This window comes from Orbicella franksi, chromosome 15, assembly GCF_964199315.1.
Source record: "Orbicella franksi chromosome 15, jaOrbFran1.1, whole genome shotgun sequence".
NCBI classification, from domain to species: Eukaryota; Metazoa; Cnidaria; class Anthozoa; order Scleractinia; family Merulinidae; genus Orbicella; species Orbicella franksi.
This window is the reverse complement of record NC_138159.1, coordinates 15,555,347-15,578,523: the sequence shown is the minus strand read 5'-3', so window position 1 is coordinate 15,578,523 and position 23,177 is coordinate 15,555,347. Positions and strand designations below refer to the sequence as shown.

At 38.4% G+C, this 23,177-nt stretch overlaps 1 protein-coding gene across 1 annotated transcript; it reads right to left on the bottom strand.

Moving 5' to 3' along the window:
- Positions 1-10,719: 10,719 nt before the first annotated feature.
- Positions 10,720-21,443, bottom strand: LOC145469392 (protein O-linked-mannose beta-1,2-N-acetylglucosaminyltransferase 1-like). The gene is made up of 9 exons (XM_081453096.1): positions 20,934-21,443; positions 18,491-18,573; positions 17,507-17,686; positions 16,426-16,732; positions 15,591-15,859; positions 14,784-14,957; positions 13,607-13,674; positions 12,814-13,107; positions 10,720-11,988 (listed from the first exon to the last, which is right to left on the bottom strand). Exons 1-9 carry the CDS (start codon positions 21,208-21,210, stop codon positions 11,676-11,678), a joined length of 1,965 nt encoding a protein of 654 aa, XP_081309222.1. The 5' UTR covers positions 21,211-21,443; the 3' UTR covers positions 10,720-11,675.
- Positions 21,444-23,177: the final 1,734 nt, after the last annotated feature.

The window sequence follows — 23,177 nt, the reverse complement described above, 5'->3', positions numbered from 1 at the left end:
TATAGTCTATCACTGATCATAGACACTACCTAGTAAATGATGTAGTTGATAAGGCATGAACTTTGCATGCCTATTGGGCTAGTAATATTTAAGTGGGCAACTGAAATGTGCTGGCCCACAGGGCAGGTGGATTTCAATTTTTTTTCTGCCCCGTGTCCTGCTTCTCATTAAGGTAATATTATCGTCATTATCATGAGATTACAATTAATAGTCTCATTTTTACATAATGTGTATCTTTTAGGACCTAACTGAGAATCGTGATTAAGACATTACCAACCAAAACCAAATGGATGATATGTCCAAATGAAGCACAAACTAAGGCAGTCCAGATGGAATGTGCGCGGGATAGAGGACAGTTCAAAGACATGGCTTGTCCCTTCCGTGCTTGAATCGGTGTCAGCCGTCTACTTCATGAAACAAGCCCTCTACTCCCTAAATTAATGAGAACCCTGGGTGAGTGTGTTTTGGCTGACAATCTTGTTGTTTGTGTATGTAAGGTGAAGGTAAAGTCTGCATACGAGCCAAGTGACCCATCAGGCTGGAGCTTATCTCAGTTTCCGTAGCATGAAGCAACTAGGAGTTTTTCTACTCCCCCCTGGATGGGATGCTAGTCCATCGCAAGGTTACCCCCAGCATTAAATTCGCCATAACCCATTTATACATCTGGTTGGGGAGAGGCACTGTGAGAGTAAAGTGTCTTACCCAATAACACAACACAACGTCCCCGGCCAGAGCTCGAACCCGAACCGCTCGCTCCGGAGAAGAGCGCACTAACCATGAGGCCAACTAACGTATTGTAGGTAAGTTTATTTTAGGACAAGACAGGGGGAGCTTATTCGAGGGGGGGGGGGGGGGCAATTATTTAATTTTTCCCAAATCGTGGCCTGACATGATAATTTTCTTAATACATCATCTGCGCGTAAACAACAGCATACGCTGTTTATCGACATAAAAGGCTGATCCTAAAGTTTAAATCGCGGCACCGTTAGCACTTAACGAGTTCACAAACTGAAGCAAGGTACAAATCTAATACTACATGACGAAAACTATACATCCTTCGTTGTCTCATTACTCGTCCACAAAATGGGGAAAGGGGAGGGGGCGCTTATTCGAGAGAGAGGGGGAGGGGGCTCTTAGTTTAAATCGTTTCTGATTATGGCTCCTGATTTTGGCAGATAGGAGGGGCGCTTATTCGAAGGGGGGCGCTAATTCGAGGATTTACGGTATGTATTGTAAGTGAGCTTTTCTCAAGTTACAAAAAAAAAAGAAATTACAAAAAAAAAAAAATTACAGTGACGCACTGTTGAGCAATTACCCGAAATCGTGTAGCAGAATGGCAAAGGAACAACTATGAAGACTTCTGCGTGTACTTTCAAAGACGAGTCCATAATTTCCAAAATGGGGAGGCATTATTTGAAACTCAGTCATTAAATTGACCCTCAGCTCTGTTATCTTCATTTCGGGCGTCGCCTTTCTTTTGAACAAAATGAGAGAACTCGGGCCTTTCTCGATAAAATTCTTTGTAAATTGTCTCGTAACGCCGTTTTGCTGCAGGTTAACCAGAAATTTGTGTCATGATTTATGGGGAAAACAGCATTTTTCGCGGTCGTTCATCGGTGGTTTGAGAGAAGTGAAGCCATAGGTCGACGGTTTTTCGATCTGAATTGCAAATTTTCTCATCTCATTATTCATGTTTTACCATCACCTACACGTGCTGAAAGATGGCGAAGCGAGTTAATCGTTTTAGACAGCGGGAACTTTTTCTTCTTTCTTTCCACGTTTAAGGTTTTTTCTTCTCTCTTTTCAAGTTTAAACCAGTTTGTCAAGAACACCATCGATTCCGTGAGGTTCAGCAGTGGCAGCTCGTCCAAAAGCTTTGCTCAGAAGAGGAGTTTGCAGCACTTGTCGACTCGGTCAACAACCATGATGGCGGATGGTGTGAATTCTCTATTGCTTGCGAAGGTGATTATCGATATTTTACTGTTGTGGAAGTTAGTTCCTCGATAAAAAATGTTATCTCGTATTTCTTCACACACTGCCCGATGCTATTATCTAATCAGTTCATTTTTTCCTTTCTCAGGACTGATGCCTTGGTCAGTGGTCAACTCATTATCCATCTGGCAAGCCAAGAAGAGAAGCAAAAGGATCGAAATCAAACTTACTCGTTGTAAAGGTAGAATAAATAGCTTTCAAAGACGAATTGGCATTTTTGAAGGTGCACTATAAACATAGGAATAACGCTCGGAGAAAACATTCAGTTTTGACAATATTAGGGCGGAGAATAATTATCTGTTCATAAGAGGAGAGCGAGCAAAGATTAACTTGAATTTTATTTTTGCATTCCCAAATTAGAATGGTTGAGCATACAAGGCGTGGAAGCCAGCAAATATGTTTTTGACTTTTTTTCCTTTGATGAAAATGATTGGGAGTTTCAGCATCTACAAATCTATACTTTCATTTCATTCATTTGAGAGTGTCGTGTATTTCTTTAAATTTATATCATCACTGCTATTATCCAGACCACTTTTATTTCAGTTTTCATTTGTTTCCAGTTTTGAAATCACACGCAATCAATTTCTTACCCAATTCCAATTCGGAGAGGCGATTTTTCTTCTCAGAAAAATAGCAAATATTACCAAAATTCTGTTACAAAGGGTACCACTATGACGAAAAAATCAAAACACTGTTCGGTTGCATGTCAGATCATTTCAGTAGTATTTGATTTCCAAATATTCACAGTGTGTCAGTAAATTCAAGATACTTCAAGATAGATATTCTGGAAACGCACAGTTTCATTTTACTTTGAAAACTTTTCAGTCGAATTTGGACTCGAGCAGTGTTACAAACAATATCATTAGAAACTTAAACACTACAGCTCACTTTGGATCTAAACTAATAAAATTTATCAGAAGAATTTTTTGTTGTATCTTGAGTTACCAAGCGGTGGTTATTATTTTTTCAATGGATTTTTACGAAATTTGTTGGACATCATATTCTCATCCGAACACTGTATTTTGGCGCTATGTTTGTACTGCTTTGTGGTCTAATCGATAGTGACGGAAATGTTTTTTCTTTCTTACAAATAAAGGCGCAAAATAATCAACTACGATTCATGGATATGGTGTTGATCTACCCGCAAATTCTCACAGCTGAGAACAAAATTCGTACATAGCAATCAGAAATGAGAATTAATATTTCAAGTTTGTAAGGTTACTTCTTTATACTAAGTCATGTTCAAAACAAACATTTTAATTCAATTGGTGTTAATATTCATAAAGAAAGTTTTCGCGTGTTAATCTTGCATCACGAAAGAATTTGTCCAGAGGGAAATGTAAACCTTGTTTGCTTTGAAACAAATGAAAATTCGTGAGCCTTGTTCTTGTTTGTAATTACGGTCGATAGAATTGTTTAACGAGAAATTTCTGGTCAGAAATTGTAGTCTGTGGCTGCAAACGTTTTGAGATGATGTTTGATTTTGGTGTATCGTTTTTTGGAAATAAGCAGCAGACATTTTGTCGTAGAATATTCGGAAAATAACGCTACTTTGACGATTTCGTATGAAGTAAAAACTTAAGACTTCGCTTGTGTTTACTATTATAAAAATTACATTGCTTGTGTTAAGATTTAATGACAATGTTTATAGTGCACCTCCGTGCAGAGAGTGAAAGATGTATTTTCAGCTTTGAAGAGAAGTCGTTTAGGCTAGGGACTACAGAGAAGAAAATCCGTGAAGCAAAATTTGATGCTTGTCTTTATTTAGTTGTCCAAGTTTATTAAAGGAAAAGTAGTAAGATTCTAATTGTCTTGATTTTTTTTCACGGGTTTCATAACAAAATTGAATTAGTTTTAGAAAGTTTATCAGCCAGTTTTTATTTTTGTCCTTGAAGATTGGCGATCTCGATACCTATGTAGTGGAGGCTAATTGTAAGACTTTTACCAAATTTCTTGAAGCATAAGTTTTCATTTTTTTTAAGAATGATATCTATGAAGTAAAGTTTTATAAAATATTTTGTCAAAATTATTGTCTTCTAGAACGCTGTTCAAAATTTTTCAATTTTCCCGCCAAAAAACTTAGAAAAAATACGGGCGCTTAAAATACGCATGCGCCGTTTTTAAAAATATTTTTCACTATACTTACTGTAAATTCTGTTTAAATTTTTTTTAATTTTCCCGCCAAAAAACTTAGAAAAAACACAGGCGCCCAAAATACGCATGCGCCGATTTTTTTTTTCAAAAAAAGATCATAGTCAATATTCTAAGCCTTGTGTTGTGTAATTTGTTGTTAATTATGTCCTTAATAAAATTAAATTCACTTGTTGTCTACTGCTTTACTTATTCAGTATTGTAAATAATATAAGTCAAAATAAATACGACCAATAGTTTCGTTTGTCATTTTTATTAGTAATCTTTAATTGTGTGTTTCAACAGCAATAAACAAACAAGTGCTTTTTGTCTCATAATTAACTTTATTCATCTTAAATATTCTTTAATTAATTAATAGAAATTCAATTAAATTAATTAAATAAGTGTTATCAAAAAATTTGCCCTATATATATACTAAGACTTTTGGCGGGAAAATTTGGACAAATTTGCACAGCGTTTCCCCTGACAACAATTTGGGCAAAAAATTCAAAATGGCTTCCCTTAAAATTTTCCGCCAAAAAAATTTTAAACATAGTCTCGTACAAAAATTATCAGAAAAAAAATTGAGCGTAAGTCCAAGTTTAAATCACGGCAAATTTTGTAATAAAATCTTTGGCCAATGTTTACCAAGTGTATTTTCTCTTTTTGTACGAGGTTATGTCAAATAAAACAGTTCGCAAATCTTCAGCCATTTTGTGCGAGGCACCAATATGCCAGAAAATACAGAGTTTGTATGAGAATATGTTATCAAAGAATTTCTGTAAAATTTCATTTCTGAAATATTTACTTAGTACAAGCTGTAAACTCAAGACAACCGACAGAAGATGTCACTGATCAAGTTTGAACGATGTAGCTTTGCTTTAAAGTACACAGTGGTGTTGTCAGTAATTCTTTCATTTGTCTTTATCAAACCCGAATCAAAATTCACGTACGAGAAATTTATAGACAAATGGCAACTGAAACACTACAGCACACTTTCGAACGAATCTACAACTCTCAAACTTACCCAGGAAAATCTTTTACCAGTAATCTTAAGAATACAGGCTGTTTATATTTCAGAAACGAAATTTTACAGAAATTATTCGACATCAGATTCCACACACAAAAACTGTATTTCGTGCCACATTTGTAACTCGAACAAATGACAGAAAAGAATTACACGAACCGAACTAACTCTTAGACAACATGGCAAGCTACAAATTCAACGAAAAAGAATAAAGAGTATCCAAAGCTACACCAATTTATGTAATATCCGGTGCTTTTTCAATTCAAACTCGCCAAACAAATTTATTTTTTGATTAAGTATTAAACTTCGACTGTGCAAAGCTCGCCATGTTGTCCAATAGTAGCTAAAAAGCTACACGCTACAAGTGAAAGGAGCGAAACATCTTTCGTGTTCAGATTAAAAATGCTTTAACTACATGCAAATTTTCGAGAATTGATCCGTACAAAGGTCAACAAACACTCGAAGCAATTTAAGTGCAACCCACCAAGACAACTTCCTAATTTTAGTCCGCGAATGCCAAAATCGGAAATGGTTTCGATTCAAAAAGATGTATCGCTCCTTTTTCTTCCCCTGCGTAGCAATATACAGTGCTCAAAATACAATGCCTGGTTCATAAGTCGGTTCAACTTGCAAAATTCACTCTTATTTACACGGCGAACATGAATACATGCATTTGATTTGGCAAATTAAAAAAGTAATCTGCAAGTAAAATAAAATTGTCGAATAATTTCTCTAAAACAGAGTTTTGCCAACCGACAATAGACCATTTTACAGTTGTCTGCTCAGTGACCTGGCCTTTGGATGGCAGCGAGGCTGGAGTTGACCTTGTTTTGATACAGACCTCACTGCTTTTGTTGTGTAAAACAACTTGTTCTGATGCTAACTAGGTGCATTTACATGACAAAAGCAGTGAGGTCTGTATCAAAACAAGGTCAACTCCAGCCTCGCTGCCATCCAAAGGCCAGGTCACTGTGCAGACAACTGTAAAATGGTCTATTCAAAACTCAAATATTGTTTTGGAAACTACCTAGTCAAGTACTAAATTCATGTTAAGTCTTCCAGAAAATTGAAAAGGAAAAGCTCTAAATTAAAATAAAATAATGAACTTACAATATTTATAGAGGAAACCACATCTGCCTTAGCTGGTTTTCATGCGGGTCGTCTATCCTGGTCGAATTGGAATTTGGAAATCATACAACTCTTCAACAACTTTTACATCAAACAAGAAAATTTGAAAGTGAATAAGAACTCCTATAGAGTGTGTGAAAAACACATTAAAAGCGTTTTAAATGGCCAAAAGTTTCAAAATTTGCATACCTTCAACTTGTCTAACAGACACCGAAACTTGCCCGTGAAATTTTATAATTTAAAAATAAAATTTATTTATCTTTAACAGAAGGCGCACATGAAGTTTCATCAATGAAACTAACTAAAATTTATGAAGATGCAATTTAAGATTAATCTTTTCTCAAATTGGTATTTCTCATGTAAATTTGCTCGTTCTTCCAATTTGTACTTCCTATTTCTCCACTTGACAATTCTTCGACAAGTTCACAAAAACCCTTGGTTCACTTAAAAAGAATGGGACTTCGAGTTTCGATTGACAATTATCACTGACAAAAATCCCCGCCAAATTCGAATTTACATAGGCTTCAATACAATTTATTTCACAAACGAAATTTTGCCGTGCAATATCAAATTTGAATCAACATTCATTATCTGACACATTGTCGACAAAGCTCTAATTGTTCAAAAATTTAGATCGCGGAAAATTCGAAACGAAACAGGAATTTTGCATGGTGAATAAAACGTGAGTCAAATTGTGTCAATATTTGCGATAATTTGAATTAAAATCTGTGAGAACAAAACACGAATTTGGAAGATTGATAAATTGCAAATCAGTGGAGCCAGCTGTGTTTATAGTGCGCTACCTTCTTGTTAAAGATTAAGCCTAAACTTCAAAATCCAAAAAGATGTTTTTGCGTAGCGAGTTTAATTTTTTTGCCGTCAGACTGTACTTACAATGAAAAGTTGACTGCGGCGAGAATTTGACGAACAAAGTCGTAAACGATTGAACCAGGCATTGCTTTTGAGTACTTAATTAATACCACGAGAACAGAACATGATTTTCTGGAAATTTGCTATTTGTGTTATCTCAAACATACAAATACTGAAAAAAACGTCCAAGATGTAGCATCATCCAATGGTTTTCTGAAAATTTGATTTTTACGTTTCCTCAAAACAAACTAATATTGGAAAGAAAAACTGAATATGTAAGCATCACCCAACAACAGCCCAATTTTGGCCTCTTCCAAGACAATTAGAGTTAACATTTTTCGTTAGAAAAAAAGGCTTCTTAGGTAAATTGTGTTAGACCCGGTTAAATAAACCAATGTTCTGTTCTCAATCAATCAACTAAATGAAGTATAGTGATACAGGCAGCTTTAAAGTGGCATTAGAGAAAGTCTGGCGAGAACAAATGCCAGTATTTTGATGAATTTGTTGGCCAATCGACGAGGCGAAGCTAAGAGGGAAAATTCAATCCCGTATTTGCGAGCATCTAGTTTTTCAATTTGGACTAGTTTGTAGTGCCACTTTAAAACAGCATTGAACTTCAGTTGGGTCAAACTACAACACTCTCAAATTTCTAAAACTTTTTCGAATCTTTTAGAACACCCCCTTATCTCGACCAGTGGAATATAAATAAATGTCCGCGAGCTTCCGAGAAAAAAAAAATAAAACTCAATACCAAGAAGCTTTAAATGTTTGTATTTGTAAAATTGAGAGTGAAGTTGGAAGACTCAAAGTTAAATATCCGACAAAGATGGTGGGCGTGAAATTTAAAATCTCTAATTCTACAGGGACTCGCGCGAAATTGGAAACAAAATCTGACTGATCTTAGCCTTCGCTAGTTTCAATTTTTTGACAACAGAGAAATTTTCTGACACTGCTTAAATCAGTTAATCAGTAATCTTGACGACAAGTTTATCTGCTTCATACGCCCTAAATGTTAACCACCATTTTTGTCGGAATATCTTATTGTTTTTAATATACACTCGGCTTATCTTTACCACGCTCCTACAGTACTTGATCACCTATTGATCCTTTCTTGTCCATTCCTTGGAGCATTTTCAGTCTGTAAATTGAAAAGAAAAGCAGAAATTTAACTACAGGGCTGGGAAATTGCACAATTAACGAAAAAATGTGCAGTATGTAACACACTAGCATTTGAGAAAATAGAAATAAGTATTTTGGTTTAGTTATGGTATATAACCTTCCAGACTTGCAGTCCCTTGATGAGGGAAAACAACTTTGAAATGTAGATAAATGAGGGAGAGAGAAAATCATTTTCAAAGTCCTTGTTTAACATTGAACATTGCTCTTTCATTTCTGCAAATCTTTTGTCCTATTCCAGACAGTTCAGTAAATTGAATATTGAACTCAAGGTTGGATGTTTTGAAAAGAATTAGTGTTCAGAGAACGAAACGAAGATAACATTCAAAACGTTTTCTACAGATACAAATTTAAAGTTAATTTTCTCTTTCTTTTGGTATTTTTTGTGGGCAAAGAAAACTTATTGAGAGTAATTGAACTTCCAAGACGAAACAGCGAAGCCACGTGGAAGCTGTAACGGCACTTTAAAGCTCGTTTCTTCCATCTTAGAAACTAAATCTCGAGTAAAATCGTAAGAAGTTGCTGTTTCTTACCTTTGCTCCACATTTGACAAGGTTTGATAAAGTACATCTGCGGTTTCTTTGGTCCCTCGCCTCAACGATTATCATCAGAAACTCCAGCTCTCTGTTAACGTCTTAACACGGCCGCGAACTGTTTGAAATGAAGCAAATTACAATTTGTCATGAATATGGATTAAAAATCGAACCCAATCAAGGACAGCTACGTCAGAGTGTTTCCACTCGCGCCGCATTCTCACGCTTTTTTCAAGACGTTTTTGTTAGCTTTGTCATTCAGAAAGCATTTTTCGGAATATAATCAATAATTTGATTAAAGGAATGTCCAGTCCGTGATACAAGTCAAGCTCCGGTGTCTAAAACCAAGTCTGTTGTTTTCATCTTGTAAAAATGCCATTTACCAACCAGAAACTATCCTATTAGGGTAGATTGGACACGGGAAATGTTGACAGACTATGGTTTATGAAGGCTATAGCGTGATTTCGACTACAATTTGCAGTTAAAAAGTACGAGTATTAAAACGAGGCGATTGCAATTTGTGGTTTGAAAATTAAAATGCCTTGCAATTGTTTATTAAAATTATGTCATCAGTTGTTCCCTCGTATGTTCTGCTGTGTTACCTTGAGATCCTTGTCCCTTCAGCCATACGTTCCCATTCCCTCTGGAGTGTGCACGTGCAGCCCCCATAATTTCCTGTAGATTCCCCGTCGGGTTCTCTCCCACTTTCCCCTCGCATTTGCCGCAAGCTCCCCTTAGGCATTTCCGTGTCCGTTACACCGTTTGTTCCCAGTGCATTACCTCAAGCATTTTCTTGTGTGTTTACCTGGCGTTTCCAGTGTCTTCGTCTTGTGTTTCCTGTGCGTTTAGCTATGCGTTCCACCGTTCGTCACCGCCGGGTACGCAACCTGTGCGTTCCGCGTTGAGTTCCTAAAGAATTCTCGATGAGTTCCCAATGAATTCCCGATGAGTTCCTGTTGAGTTCCCAATGAGTTGCCGGTGTGTTCCCGGTGAATTCCCCGTGAGTTCTCCAAGAGTTCCCCTTACCCATGGGTTCCCTTGCCTTTCCCTTGCGTCAAGAGTTCCCCGTGTCGTTTGCTACATTCATCTTTATGTGTTTCCCCACGAGTTCCCGGTGGGTTCCTTTCCATGTTTGTTTACTTTGGTAGAATACCGCAAGTTTAAGCCTGGAAACATATAATTGATATTTTATTCTTTTACCTTCCTCTTAAGAAAACGTCAACGACAGAAAATTCTTCAACATCAGTTTTGACGGGAGAGTTTCAAACGACTTGCAGGTTAAATCAATAATTATATTTTAAAGAAAACACATGTACAGAAAAAATTCCGATAAGATGCCGTTGCCCCCTCCCTTTTCCAATCTATGACGCAGTCGCTAACATCTTTCATTAACTAATACACCACTTTCGCCACTGTTTCCGTCCCATGAGTATTTAACCCATACCGACTTAAAATTACTATCGATACTGGCATTCTGATCTTGCTTGTGATGTTGCTCAAGTCTGCACTTGTTCTTCGTCCTAGTGTGTTTAGAGAGCTTTACCGCAACATTTTTCAGACAAAACAACCTTTCCAAGGATAACCGGAACAGTTTCGAAACCCAAAATTCCTTTTTACCATAACACCCATCTCCCCTCCCGGAAGAAAATAAGCTCACCGAAAAAAAATTCGGACAATGTGTCAGTCCAGACATTATTATCCTAACTTTTCGCAACAGTTCCAGTCAGCCACACTTTACAAAGTGGGCAGTCGTTTAAGATCTTTTAAAGGGGATAGATTTAAAAGAAATGGGCAGGGGGAGGAGGAGGAGGAGTTTTTAAAGAAAGGTTAATTTCGCATCCTGAATCAGCGGGCACACAAAAATCAAAGCGAGAGACTGTCAAACATTTATTTCTGTCATGTAGTACATCCGCAAAAACAGTCGGTGTTCCCTCTGGAATTCATAGTTATCTTGTCATCTAAGGCCTGGTTTACACCAAGGAGCTCGAGAATTCAGACATAATTAACTCAAACGGGTGTAATTATTTCATCAGTACAGTTCCTTTGGCTTCCTTTTGCGAATCGTAACACTTGTAGGGCTCCTACGCATTTGACTTGTAGTCGGACTCCGTCACTGGCGTAGACCAGACTTTAAAAATGTAAAATTATCAAAAGTTACCTATCCGTGTTAATTTTAAAAATGGTTGAGTAATCAGGATTACAAATTATCTTGTGTAAAAGCGTTCTCTGGCAAAGAAGTTTTAACCAGAGATAATTAAGACGTTGCTAATTTTGCTAAAAAACACGACAACAAACTACTACGGTTTTCTCATGACTGATGCAGAACTAAAACGAGGAGCCCTGGCTCGAAAACAGCGTCACGAACCAATCACAAAATCGCACCCGGTGGCAAAGCGCGGGAAAATATGTAACCACTGGAAAGCGCGGGAAAACATGTGGGCAGTGGAAAGCGTGGGAAAACATGTAACGAGTGGAAAGCGCGAGAAAATATGTAACCAGTGGAAAGCGCGGGAAAATATGTAACCAATGGAAAGCGCGGGAAAATATGTAACTAGTGAAAAGCGCGGGAAAAATATGTATTGAGTGTAAGCCCAGGAAAACATGTAAGTGGAAAGCGCGGGAAAATGTAAATCCAATGAACGAGCATCGGAAAAGGGCAGCGCGGGAAAACATGCAACCAGCCGAACCAAATCATAACTGGTCTCATTCTGATTGGTTCAGAACATACGGCATGATTATATTCAATAAAAGAGCTCAGGCAGAACTAACGCTAGTAGAAAACTATTTCTGAAAGCCACCTGAAAACCGCAGTTCAAATACTATGACTGCTCATCTTCTTTTTTAGGTATAAAGATAGGTGTCACTTCCGCCGGTTTATGGCTGCAGTACGGAGACGCTGGGCAGCCCACAATCAAAACATGGTTTCCCTTGATCCATAAACGCCACATGCTTTTGTGGAAGCCTCGCACATCCAAGTCCCATATCTTGAGACATTTAGCTAAGCCGTTCCACGTGACCCAGTCAGTTGGGTGGTCCATTTTGATGTAAAATATAAAGTTTTTGGCTTTTTCGTCGGGAACGAACGCCTCACTCGTGCAAGGGTTTTGGGAGTGATCCAGCGTTTTTGATGAGCTGTGAAGACCAAAGCAAGACGACTTTAGTATTCAGTCATTCCGTTCTGGATGTCTTTGCCTAAGAGTGGTTTTCAGTCGAGAGTCTTCACTCAGGGCCAAAACCAAAGTAATCATTCTACCAATCACAAGGAAAGCAGACAATCCAATGATCCAATCAAAACTCGAAGTAGATACATGTAGCTGACGCAAAGCGCGGGAAAACGTGTAAGCGAGTCACGATTGGTTTTGGTTTTACTTCTGATTGGATGAAAAAGTGGCGCGAGTTTTCTAAGCCAATCGTGTTGCGTAGTAATGCAAAACCAATTACGTTTCGATACTCAAGAGAAAACCACTCGAAATCTTTCAAACGTAGGTGGCTTTGACTACTGTTTTCCTAGCAAGAAGCAAGTTTTCTGCATTCAATCCCCGGCAGCTTTTACTCCGTTACCCAATCAATTTTTTACTACATGCTCTTATTTATACACTTGTAGACAGCGGCACAGCAAGAATTAGGTGTTCACCTTCACCAAGAACACAACATAAAGACCCAGGCCATTGCTCGAACCCTTCCGGGATGATCCGGCGCGCGGCGCACTAGCCATGAGGCCACCGCACCTCGCTATTGTATGCGTAAATTGAATGAAACGTCACTAACAAATTTGTTCAATCTTCTTCAGTTATCTTTTCTGGGCTCGAGGAAATAAATAGTATTCACACCTGGTCACGCAGAAAGGCAATGGCAATAAACAATATCATCACCTGATTGTCTTGATGTGCCTCCAGACTCTCAAAGCTAAAACTTAAGGAAACAAATGGTAATTGGTATGGAGATTTTAATACTAACCTTAGTAAGCGCTGGATCTCTTTCTCGTAGTTCTCCTTCCTCATTATTTCCACGTCAAACTTGACGTTTTGTTCTGTGTTTAGCGCGTGTTTCTTGAAGTACATTTCTTGAAAATAGGGATGCATATTAAGTCCCTTTGATCCAAAGTGATAAGTGCGTGAGATATCGGGAATTATACACTCCCTGTCCAGTCTGTTCTCGGGTAGTCTCATCCACATATCCCAATCCCAGAACTTGTCTGGTGTCGGCCATTTTGGTTCTAGTTCTTCTTTGTACATTTTACGCTTTAAAACCCTGCAGAAAAAAACAGAGGTTATTACACGGTAGCGCGTAGATAAAAACTTTATTTTCGAGACGTAAAAACAATATTTTACGAACGAGCGCAGCGAGCGAGTAAATAAATTATTGTTTCCAACACGAGAAAATAAAATTCACTTCTTTGCGTGTAACTTTCTTTTTATAATATAGACAAACTTAGTGTCATAAAGACTATGCAGGTGATCTTTGGCAATCTTCGGAGTCTTACGGCAACACTTTCTGACCTCTCGACAACGTTCGAAAGTCGGGAGTCCTTCGAAAGTCCTCGGGTTATCGTCGGAAAACCTTTGGCAATCTTCGCAAATAGTCTTAAGACTTCGGTTTACCGGAAAATTTTGTAGTGGTAGTTGTGGCCTACAGAAGTCCTCCGCGAGTCTTACGTTGTTTATGTCTTACGAATAATACCCTTTGCTAAAACCAATCAGAATTCACTACATTTTCCATTTGTGTTTTATATAAAAAAAAAAACCCTCACCAACCAAGTCCTGGCATGGTTTCTATTCGGTACAACAATGCTGGGTCACCAACTGTGTGTTCATATCCCTGAAAAACAAGAATTAAGCATTTCTAAACTTCTCCCAACTCTGCACATGCAGCCGTTACAAGTCAGATGAGCAGTTACACAACGTTTTCATTTTACATTGCCAGAAATATAACAGACAACAAAGCTGTCATCAAATAGTAGATCACATTAGCCTAACAAAAGGCTTACACAACAACACCATTTTTTCGTGGCATCCATCTTTGCATTTCAATTGTATCCCAGAGATTTATGTTGCAACTCGGAAAGAAGGGTTATTCAAGGAACAGTTTTCACGACAATGCCTTTCAGGCCGTTTACTCAGCTAATATTTGAGTGTTTTTCGATCTTGTGTTTACTTGCCGCGTGTCCTTTTAACCAGAGGGCACAGTTTGGGATGCCTGAAACTTACATGTATGCTATGGGATTGCGCTTTGATAAAAAACGCTTATTACGTGGAAAATCTCCCTTTCAACTTGAATGAGTTATCTTGATACAACATACAGTCAAACCTCTCCACAAAGGCCACCCTGGAGCAGATGAAAGTGGCCGCTGTAGAGAGGTGGCGGTTATGGGGAGGTAGGAGTGTAATATGACACTTGTATTTTTTCAGGGGTGGAACATTTTTATCTTAAAAAAAATGCTCATTGTAGCATCCAAATACGTAACACAATAAAAAGATATCAATAAAACAGAAACCACAGAGAGACAGAGACCAACGACATGCGGTATGGATAAAGTTTGTGACCTTTAACAATAAAAGGGTTTTTTTTATGCGTTGTTCGTCAGTCGTTGATTAACTGGCCGTTATCGAAAGGTTATTTTCGCAGTTCGGACGCATTTTATTGGCCGTTGTCGTTGTGGAGAGGTGGTCGTTGTAGAGAGGTTAAAATAAGAGAGAATGTATGGACTGTCCTCCGGGACAAAAAATGTGGCCGTTATATATAGAGAGGTGGCCGTTAGTTGAGGTTAGACTGTAGTCACAAACACCAGTGAATTAAGAAACGTTCAGAACGGGGGAGGGAGCGAAGATGCAACCGTTGTTAGAACGGCAAGGAACAGGAACAGAGTAAAGGTGGAGGTTCTTGCCTGAGGATGGGAGGGGGGATTTTTCAATTTGAGATACGCTAACCTGATCATTCCATGCCGATACACAATATAAGCTTTCGTCCTCCTTAAGAAGTGGTAACAGCTGATGAAAATACCAGAATATATCAGTGGACACATCTAAATCTTCCTCCAGTATGATCATGAAATTGGCATCAGGATACAAATTGAAAGTTGTGGTTAAACTAGCTTTGTAATGCTGTGAATAAGAAAAGAAGACAATGTAAATTTATTTTAAAGTGCATTCACATACAGAAGTAATGTCAGTAAAGTTTAAGACCACTAGACTCCAGTTGCTGAGATCTTAACTCTATCAGAGAATCTTTGTTTACAATATTTACCTAGTTAGCATAAGCGATACTGTGTGATGGAGCTACAAAAACATTAGTTTTGAATATTAAAAGGGCACGTCACAGTACGATTAACTGTCCCAAGGAATTTGAGCCCGGTACATTGATTACTTTACACCCAAAGATATTACACGGGCCCAAAGAAACGAAAATTTCACCAATTACTAAGTTTCACAAGCTCTATAAATGTTTCCAATATATTTGTGTCTAGCGTGATGCCTTCTCTATTAACGAGGAAAAATGTAAACCATGATGTCAGCAAAGATCTTATTGCAACCAATCACTGAATTTACATGTAAACACACTGAAATATCCCCAGAGAGCCAGTGATATCCTCTAGACAATGGAAATACAAACCTAAACCTCCACCTTCCCCTACATCGCCTGCATGAATTCTTATTTTCCACAGGGGTATGCAACTGACGTTTTTTTCCTGCTGTACAAAAGCACACTTTAACTTCTACCCCTCCCAGTCAAATCACCTGAGATATTCTTGCATTTTTGCTACTGACAGGGGTATGCTGGATCCCTCTGATACCGAACAACCGGGCGACAGCCAAAGGCTCTTCAAAATATCCATCAATGAAGACGGTAATTTTGCTAGGGTCTGCTCCCTGGGCAGACAGAACGGAACGGATCATGCGATATAGGTAGTTCGGTCTGTTGCTGGCTATGATGGCGACTGGTAGAGTCATTTTCTCTCCGTTAGGTAAAAGGTCTGACTTTATGTCCAGCGGAGCAGGGTTTGAACCTGGAAAAAATGCAAAGATTTTAAATTTAATGTTGTGTTAGTTGCAATGATGCATAGACTGTAGACTGAGGTAGGAGTAATATCTGATTTGTCCTTACAATTTTAATACAGTATCAAACAGAGAAGTCATGATCTAATAAAGAAAATTATCAAAAAGAGGATAAATGCGCTGTGTCCCAAAACTTTGTTAGTTTGGTAGTTGAGTGAGCCAGTCTGTCCATTTCACAGGGATTTCAGTAAGGGATGCCAACTAAGCAAATTGATTAGCTGTGAGGTTGATTTTGCCTGCCCGGTTTGACCATCTAGAGGAACGTTTTTCTTATAAAGAAGAACTTAAGCCGCCTGTGGTTTGTCCATCTGTCAGTCAGTCTATTAGTCCATTAGTCAGTCAGTCAGTCAGTCAGTCAGACAGACAGACAGACAGACAGATAGACATACAGTCAGTCCGTCTATCTCACAGTCAATCCATTGGTCACTCAGTCAACCAGTCAGTCAGTCAGTCAGTCAGTCAGTCAGTCAGTCAGTCAGTCAGTCAGTCAGTCAGTCAGTGAGTTTACACCACTTACAGCTGCACACACTGCCATATCCTTCAAACTTCTCGCAGAACTCCCTTCTTCTCCTTGTTGTGTCACTATCATCCCATGAACAAGATGCAGTGTCTTTGGACTGTAATGTCACTAAGGCCTGGATTGTTAGGGGCTCAGCCCACGAGTCAAAATCAGGGGCCTTTCTGTGTCCCTCTGCACTAACAGCCCCTCGTTTTTGCACCACAAAGGCCCAGGTATCTCTAAAGTTTAGGTTCTTAAAGTTTTCACTACCAAGCGTGCTCATAAGATTACGTGCTGTCTTCTTTAGTTGATATGTTCCTTCGTCCTGTGGAAAGATCACCAAAGATGACTGTAAGTAATTTGGTGAGGGGTAAAATTATTTTATTAAACTACAGGTATGTTAATGTGCCATACCTTTTTTTTCATGACATACTGTATGAAACATGGGTCATTTCCTTGACCTTGCTGACATAAATATATTTATAATTTTGACAAAGGGGTGTGGTAACCACATAGATGAAATGACTGCAGTACTAAAATGCAGGGATTATCAATAGACACTGAATTATCATCAACAAACTTGCAAACATTATCTTTTAAAACAAGCAAGATAAAACTTTAAAAACTTTCTTTTAAAATTAATTTTGTACAGATGTATGTTGCAAATTTAATGTAACTTTAAATATTATCTGACATGATAAATTGGACAAACAAACAAGGTACATTGTAGCTCCATTTTTCTACTCAAAAACTGGATTATAGGCTCAAGATTTCTATTGTTGATCAGGGTTGACAAGGGTGCAGCCTGAGTCAACTATCACTCAGAGAAATCAAGAGCAAATGATGTTATTGTTTTAGTATAAATCTTCTCATCTTCACAAACACTTTAAAAATGCAAAGAAGTGGCTGCCAGTTTGTTAACAAGGGCACACAGCTCGGCTACTCACTTTCTAGAACAGAGTAGATAGTGAGTAGCATACCCAGTCAGAGAATGGCATTCACGATTGAACGCTAGTAGATTTACATGTATACTTATTACTCATAGTATATCAACCCCATTACAATAAAGAATCTCTGTAAATTAAGATACGTAACTCACCCTTATGGCAAAGCAGAGAATTCTTCCATCGGAAACCATGTTGACAAACAGAACAAGAGCGTCTGAATCTTCTTTACTTGCAAAAGTATCAAAAGATCTTGTCGCCATGACAGCACCTGTCATTTGGTTGAGGACTGCGACATTCACACCTCTGGTTTGTTCCTCAGTAGCCTCTAACACCTGACGACAAAATAAAAATCTTATCACCTTCAGTACAGTAAGGGGCCTAAATTGCTGAGGTGAAGACTACAAAAAGTGACATCCAAACTTAAGAACACTTTTCATTTGACAAAAAATCCTGATTTGCATTTCCAGAAATTTCCACTGGCAAATGGAATAGCATTTTCCAGAATTTCTGGAAAAGAGGGCAATCTCATGAGCTATAACCAAATGTTTAAAATTTCTAATGATAAGTATAATTCATGTATAACTGTAAGCTCCCCTAAACATATGTATAGATTAAAGAGTTTTGGCTCATCAAAGTTTGATCTGCATTTTTCCTTTGTCTCATGTGAAGCAAAGGAAATAACATGCACTTTACCCAGGTATTGGTTGCACAATGTACTGTGGATCAACCTGGAATATTTTGATGATGAAGAGTATACAGTTGAAACCTGCTAATTCGAACTCGGTTTTCTTGAATTCCTCATAATTTTGAGCTCAAAACCATTTTCCTTGGATTTGCCCTTCAGTCATTTACTAACGGCTATTTTGAACTTTTGCTATTTCAAACCATTTTTCGCTTCCCCTGAGACTTCGCAATGGCAGGGTTCAACCGTACATGTACAGTACAGTTAATACACATAATGTAAGCAGCTTTTAGGCAGGATTTGAAAAGTGGGTGTCCAAAACGTACTATAGGGCCTGCTCAAATGAACAATTTATCTGGCAAGATATGAAAAATAAAACAATTTTCTCTATAAAGTGGCCATCCACAGGATGCCTGGACACCCATCTGGCCACAAGCCTGAATGTAAGCCTTACTTTCGTCCCATCCACAGTTACAGCTGCCACATTCTTGCTTGATTGTACCTCGATAGTAATCCTCTGGCCTCCAGTAAGAGAACCTGTGTGCAGTTAAAAAAATCCATATCAATTGACACATTCAAGAAAAAAATAAAATTGAACATCATAATGTTTTCAAGAGTGAGCAACACCTAATTTCTTCTTACGTACACAAATTATTCATGAGTAAGTTACTTCTGGCAGACAAGTGAGATCTTGATATGGAGAACAGATTCCTACTTACAGTGTGTACATATGTACCTTTTGCAGCACAAGGAAAACACAACCAGCATTGTCATCACCATATAAATACGTAACAGGACCAGGTTGTTCAAAGCCTCATTAAGCTAACACAGGATTAGCAAGAGTTTTGATTTGAGTTTTTTAACTTTGTGGTGAGGTTTTAGGCATAAAGACATAGACATAATTTCAAGACATGATTGATCATTGCAGTTATACACACAACTTAAGCAGTTGTGACCAGCACAATGTGACCAGCTCCCAGTTGGCTTGATAGCTCAGTTGGTAGAGCACTGCACCGGTATCACAGAGGTCATGGGTTTGAATCCTGTTCAGGCCTAATTTTTTTTTCAGCCTTTAATTTCACAACTGCTTAAGTGTGTATAACTGCGATGATCAATCATGTCTTCATATCTTTCTCCGCAGTTCATATATATGATCTTTCATATATTCATTTACATAGACATAGTTTATTTCACTTTGTTGTTCACTTAGCTATGGTAACGGTGGGTCCTATAGACTAGATAAGCAGAGTCTACAGGACGTACCAGCTAGATAAGAGGGGCACCAAAAATACAACAGAACAAAGTAAAAATGTTAATCCTTCAGTTTTGATTCTGAATAATCTCAAACTACACAAAGCAAAAACAAAGAAAAACATTTTTATATGATAAAAACACTAATACTTCGGTTAACTTGTAATCCTGAGTTAGTGTTAATGGGCTTTCGAGCGACCTGGTCTAGGTGTTAAACTTTTGGGGGTTAGAATTTTATAAGTTTGGTTTTTACACATAACTCACGAGGTCAATCTGATTTTTCAACCTGAAAAATTATGTTCTATTCACCGCTGGAAATTTATGGAATTTCAAACTAGAATTTTTGGTCAAATCAGGGGTTTCACCATGGGCTGGGCAACGGTCAAATTGTCCGGCTGTGAGGATGATTTTGTCCATCTCGTTTGATTGTCTGGAGGAAAGTTTTGTTAAGATAATTATGCTAATGTATGCTGTTTAATGGACTATTATTATTGGTTGAGTTGAGTTTGACGTAATGAGTTTGTTATCTTCGCATTGCCTCGTGTACGAGATTGTTCTGTTGTCGATTCGCTATGTGATAGTTGGTTATTAAAAGGCGTCGTAAAAGTATTGCCCTTGTAGTGATGTAACCAGATCCTTTATCAAGTTTCTCGTATAAAGTAGATAAGTTCAAAAAGTTTTGCCCGGCGGTGAAAACCAGTTGTCCTCCTGCTGAAAACGTTACTGAAACCTCAGCAAATGCAAGGTGTCATAGAGGAAAGTGCCATCATAGAAAACATGTGCCGTGTTTCTATCGAGTTATAGAAACACAAATGAAAGTTTAGCAGAACGAGAATGCTGTGGGAACATGAGCCACAGGCGAGTGTTTCCACAGCTTTTTCGAGTTCTCCTAAACTTTCATGCATGTTTCTAGAATCCATAGAAATATGGAGAACTTGTTTTCTATTTCTTTTAGAAAACACAGTGATAAATAAAGGAAAACAACTTGTTAACTTTGATTATCAAAATGTAAATTCTCTTTGCTTGCGCCATCATTGCGTCAACAGTTCACGCTAGTTCTGTGTTTCTATCGAGTCATAGAAACACAATTTTGAACCAATCAGCCCACATATTTTCTTAGGGCTGTTTTCTAAATATCTATAGGAATACTGGCTTCTCTGGCAACAAGTGAACTGTCCAAAACTGATCATATAATGTGTCTGTATAATGGCAGTGCCCACTAGGACAGATCCAATTACATTGACACAGTCAAAATAAAAATGTGATTAAAAACTGCTCAAACTTGGAATCCACTTCCAAAAAATCTTCGATCTGCCCGAAAGAAAAAAGAAACCTGTAGAGGTTAAAGTCAATTAATTGTACAGTGATTTTCAAATGTCCAAAGTTTTATCAAAGTTTAACAAAATTTTAATTTTGACATTTATATCTATATTTATACGTACATTTTATGAGAAATGCAAATTCAAGGGTAGATCGATAATTATCATAAAAATATTCACAGTTGTTTAAACACTTCATCTTTTTTGTGGTAGTAATTTTTTCATTATCTTAAGCATCTATCCACCATTGCTACCGCAAATTTATGATCGTTTTGTAAATATTATATTATAATCGGTTAAAATTAAGGTTAGCCTTAAATACCATACCTGTTTTCTCGTTGCGTTCTAATTGTGATGTTGTTTCATCAGCTGTGTTAGCATTCAGTCCATTTCTTTCGCGGCTGTATTTCTTTGTAGTATCCCATATAAAGATGAAGTTTATCACCACAGTCACGCACAAAACTATTACTAAAATCCACTGAATTATCCTGCTGAATATCCCTTTCTTTCGAATACGGATCTTCTTGCAAGGAATGGGAAGAGTGAAGTAGGCGGAAGCCGGCGTAAATGGTTTAGCATTCGGATTCGGCTGCCAAGAACTCATCTTAAAATGTAGACGAATTACTGCTGTAGAATTCAACTATAGTTTTTCTCATCAAACGACGAGGTTTGACCATGTGTCGTGTTCATCATTAAGGTTGTATGTTATAACTGGAGTTCCAAATTAAGCGAATCAAAACAATACAAGCGTGATCATGGCTGCATTATTGCCCTCATTTTGAGGTTGCTTGGTAGCCACGCAGTCACAGGGAACCCAACTGCATTAAAACGCACCCTCCCCACCCCTTTTAAGGTGGCTCTACGGAGTAATCATTTATTACGTTGCGCACGCTAGTGTTATGTTTTGAATGCTGTATTTGCATTCGTTTACCCAGTCCTTTCAAACGTACGTATTAAATGTAATAAGCAATGATGATATGTTGATTTACTATCACCTCTGTTAAAACCTTGGCTTTTAATGTTGAATTATAAATGCCCAAACAAATGCGTTGTTTACCGTTTTTATGGCTTTATTTGTGATTTCCTTGAATTTCCTTCGGTGAAATTTTCCAAAATTGGTAAATTGAATACGGCGGGATACGAATTTTAAACGCGAAAAAAAAATAGGGTTTTGGGGGAGGCGCGGTGGCCTCATGGTTAGTGCGCTCGTCTCCGGATCGAGCGGTCCGGGTTTGAGCCCTGGCCGGGGACATTGTGTTGTGTTCTTGGGCAAGACACTTTACTCTCACAGCGCCTCTCTCCACCCAGGTGTATAAATGGGTACCGGCGAACTTAATGCTGGGGGTAACCCTGCGATGGACTAGCATCCCATCAAGTGGGGAGTAGAAATACTCCTAGTCGCTTCATGCTACAGAAACCGGGATAAGCTCCGCCCTGATGGGCCACTTGGCTTGCATGCAGACTTTACCTTCTTTTACCTTATACTGGCAGTTTTTAAGATTTTTGCAAATTTATGTCTCTTACTGCTGCAGAAAAACTAGTCAGATAGATTTCGCTGAAAAACGAGCTCCAACTAAAGTAAAATGTTTATTACCAGTCTGCCAAATTTTACGGAATTTCACCGCAGAAAATGCGAGAAAATTCACTGTCAGTTTCGCTTTTTGCGCTCATGTTGACGTCATAAAATATCGAAAAACACTGACGTTTTCCTTTGAGCGCGCGCAGATTACTTGAGCTTTCGTCCTAAGCGCGCATGCGATCGTAAAACTATAGGGAGTCACCTTAATCAAAGGATTCATGCTGCGACCAAAACAAATTCGTTTGGAATAAATTGGAGATAACGTGATTACGCTTAACTTCAAGTAGAATATCAGTCTGCGTGGAAATTCTGAAATCCAGCAGAAATTTAAAGCCTAGACAAACAGGCTTAAAAATCCAATGCAATCAGAATAGAATTTTATCCTAGTAGAGTGCAGAATGCCAGGGGGTGAGGAAAGTCTCATATGAAAAGGACGGGGAGGGGGTGCTCGTAGGAAAATAGGTTTGGCAGCATGAGGGATGGGAGCAAAAATGAAGGTGGAATACGGGTTGACAGGACTTATAACGGTGGGATGCGGGATAAGAATATTTTGGTGAGAACAGGATTTGCTCATCTTGACAGACGGCAAAATTGATGGTGGGATACAGGACGAAAAACGGAAAATCACGTTACAGACGTTACGCAGAGAGCTGCGATTCTAACCAGGTGAGATCAAGACAAATATTCTGACTGGGGTGGGATGGCATGAGGGAGGCAAAAATAGTGGCGGGACGCGGGATTGAAAAACCTCTACACGTATAGGTATACGTAAGGCAGGTTAAGTCTGTATACAAGCTAAGTGATCCATCAGGGCGCAGCTTATCCTGGTTTCCGTGGCATGAGGTGACTATTTCCTCCCCCCTGGATGGGATGCTAGTCCATCGCAGGGTTACCCCCAGCATTAAGTTTGCCAGTACCCATTTATAACACCTGGGTGGAGAGAGGCACCGTGAGAGTAAAGTGTCTTGCCCAAGTACATGTACACAACGCAA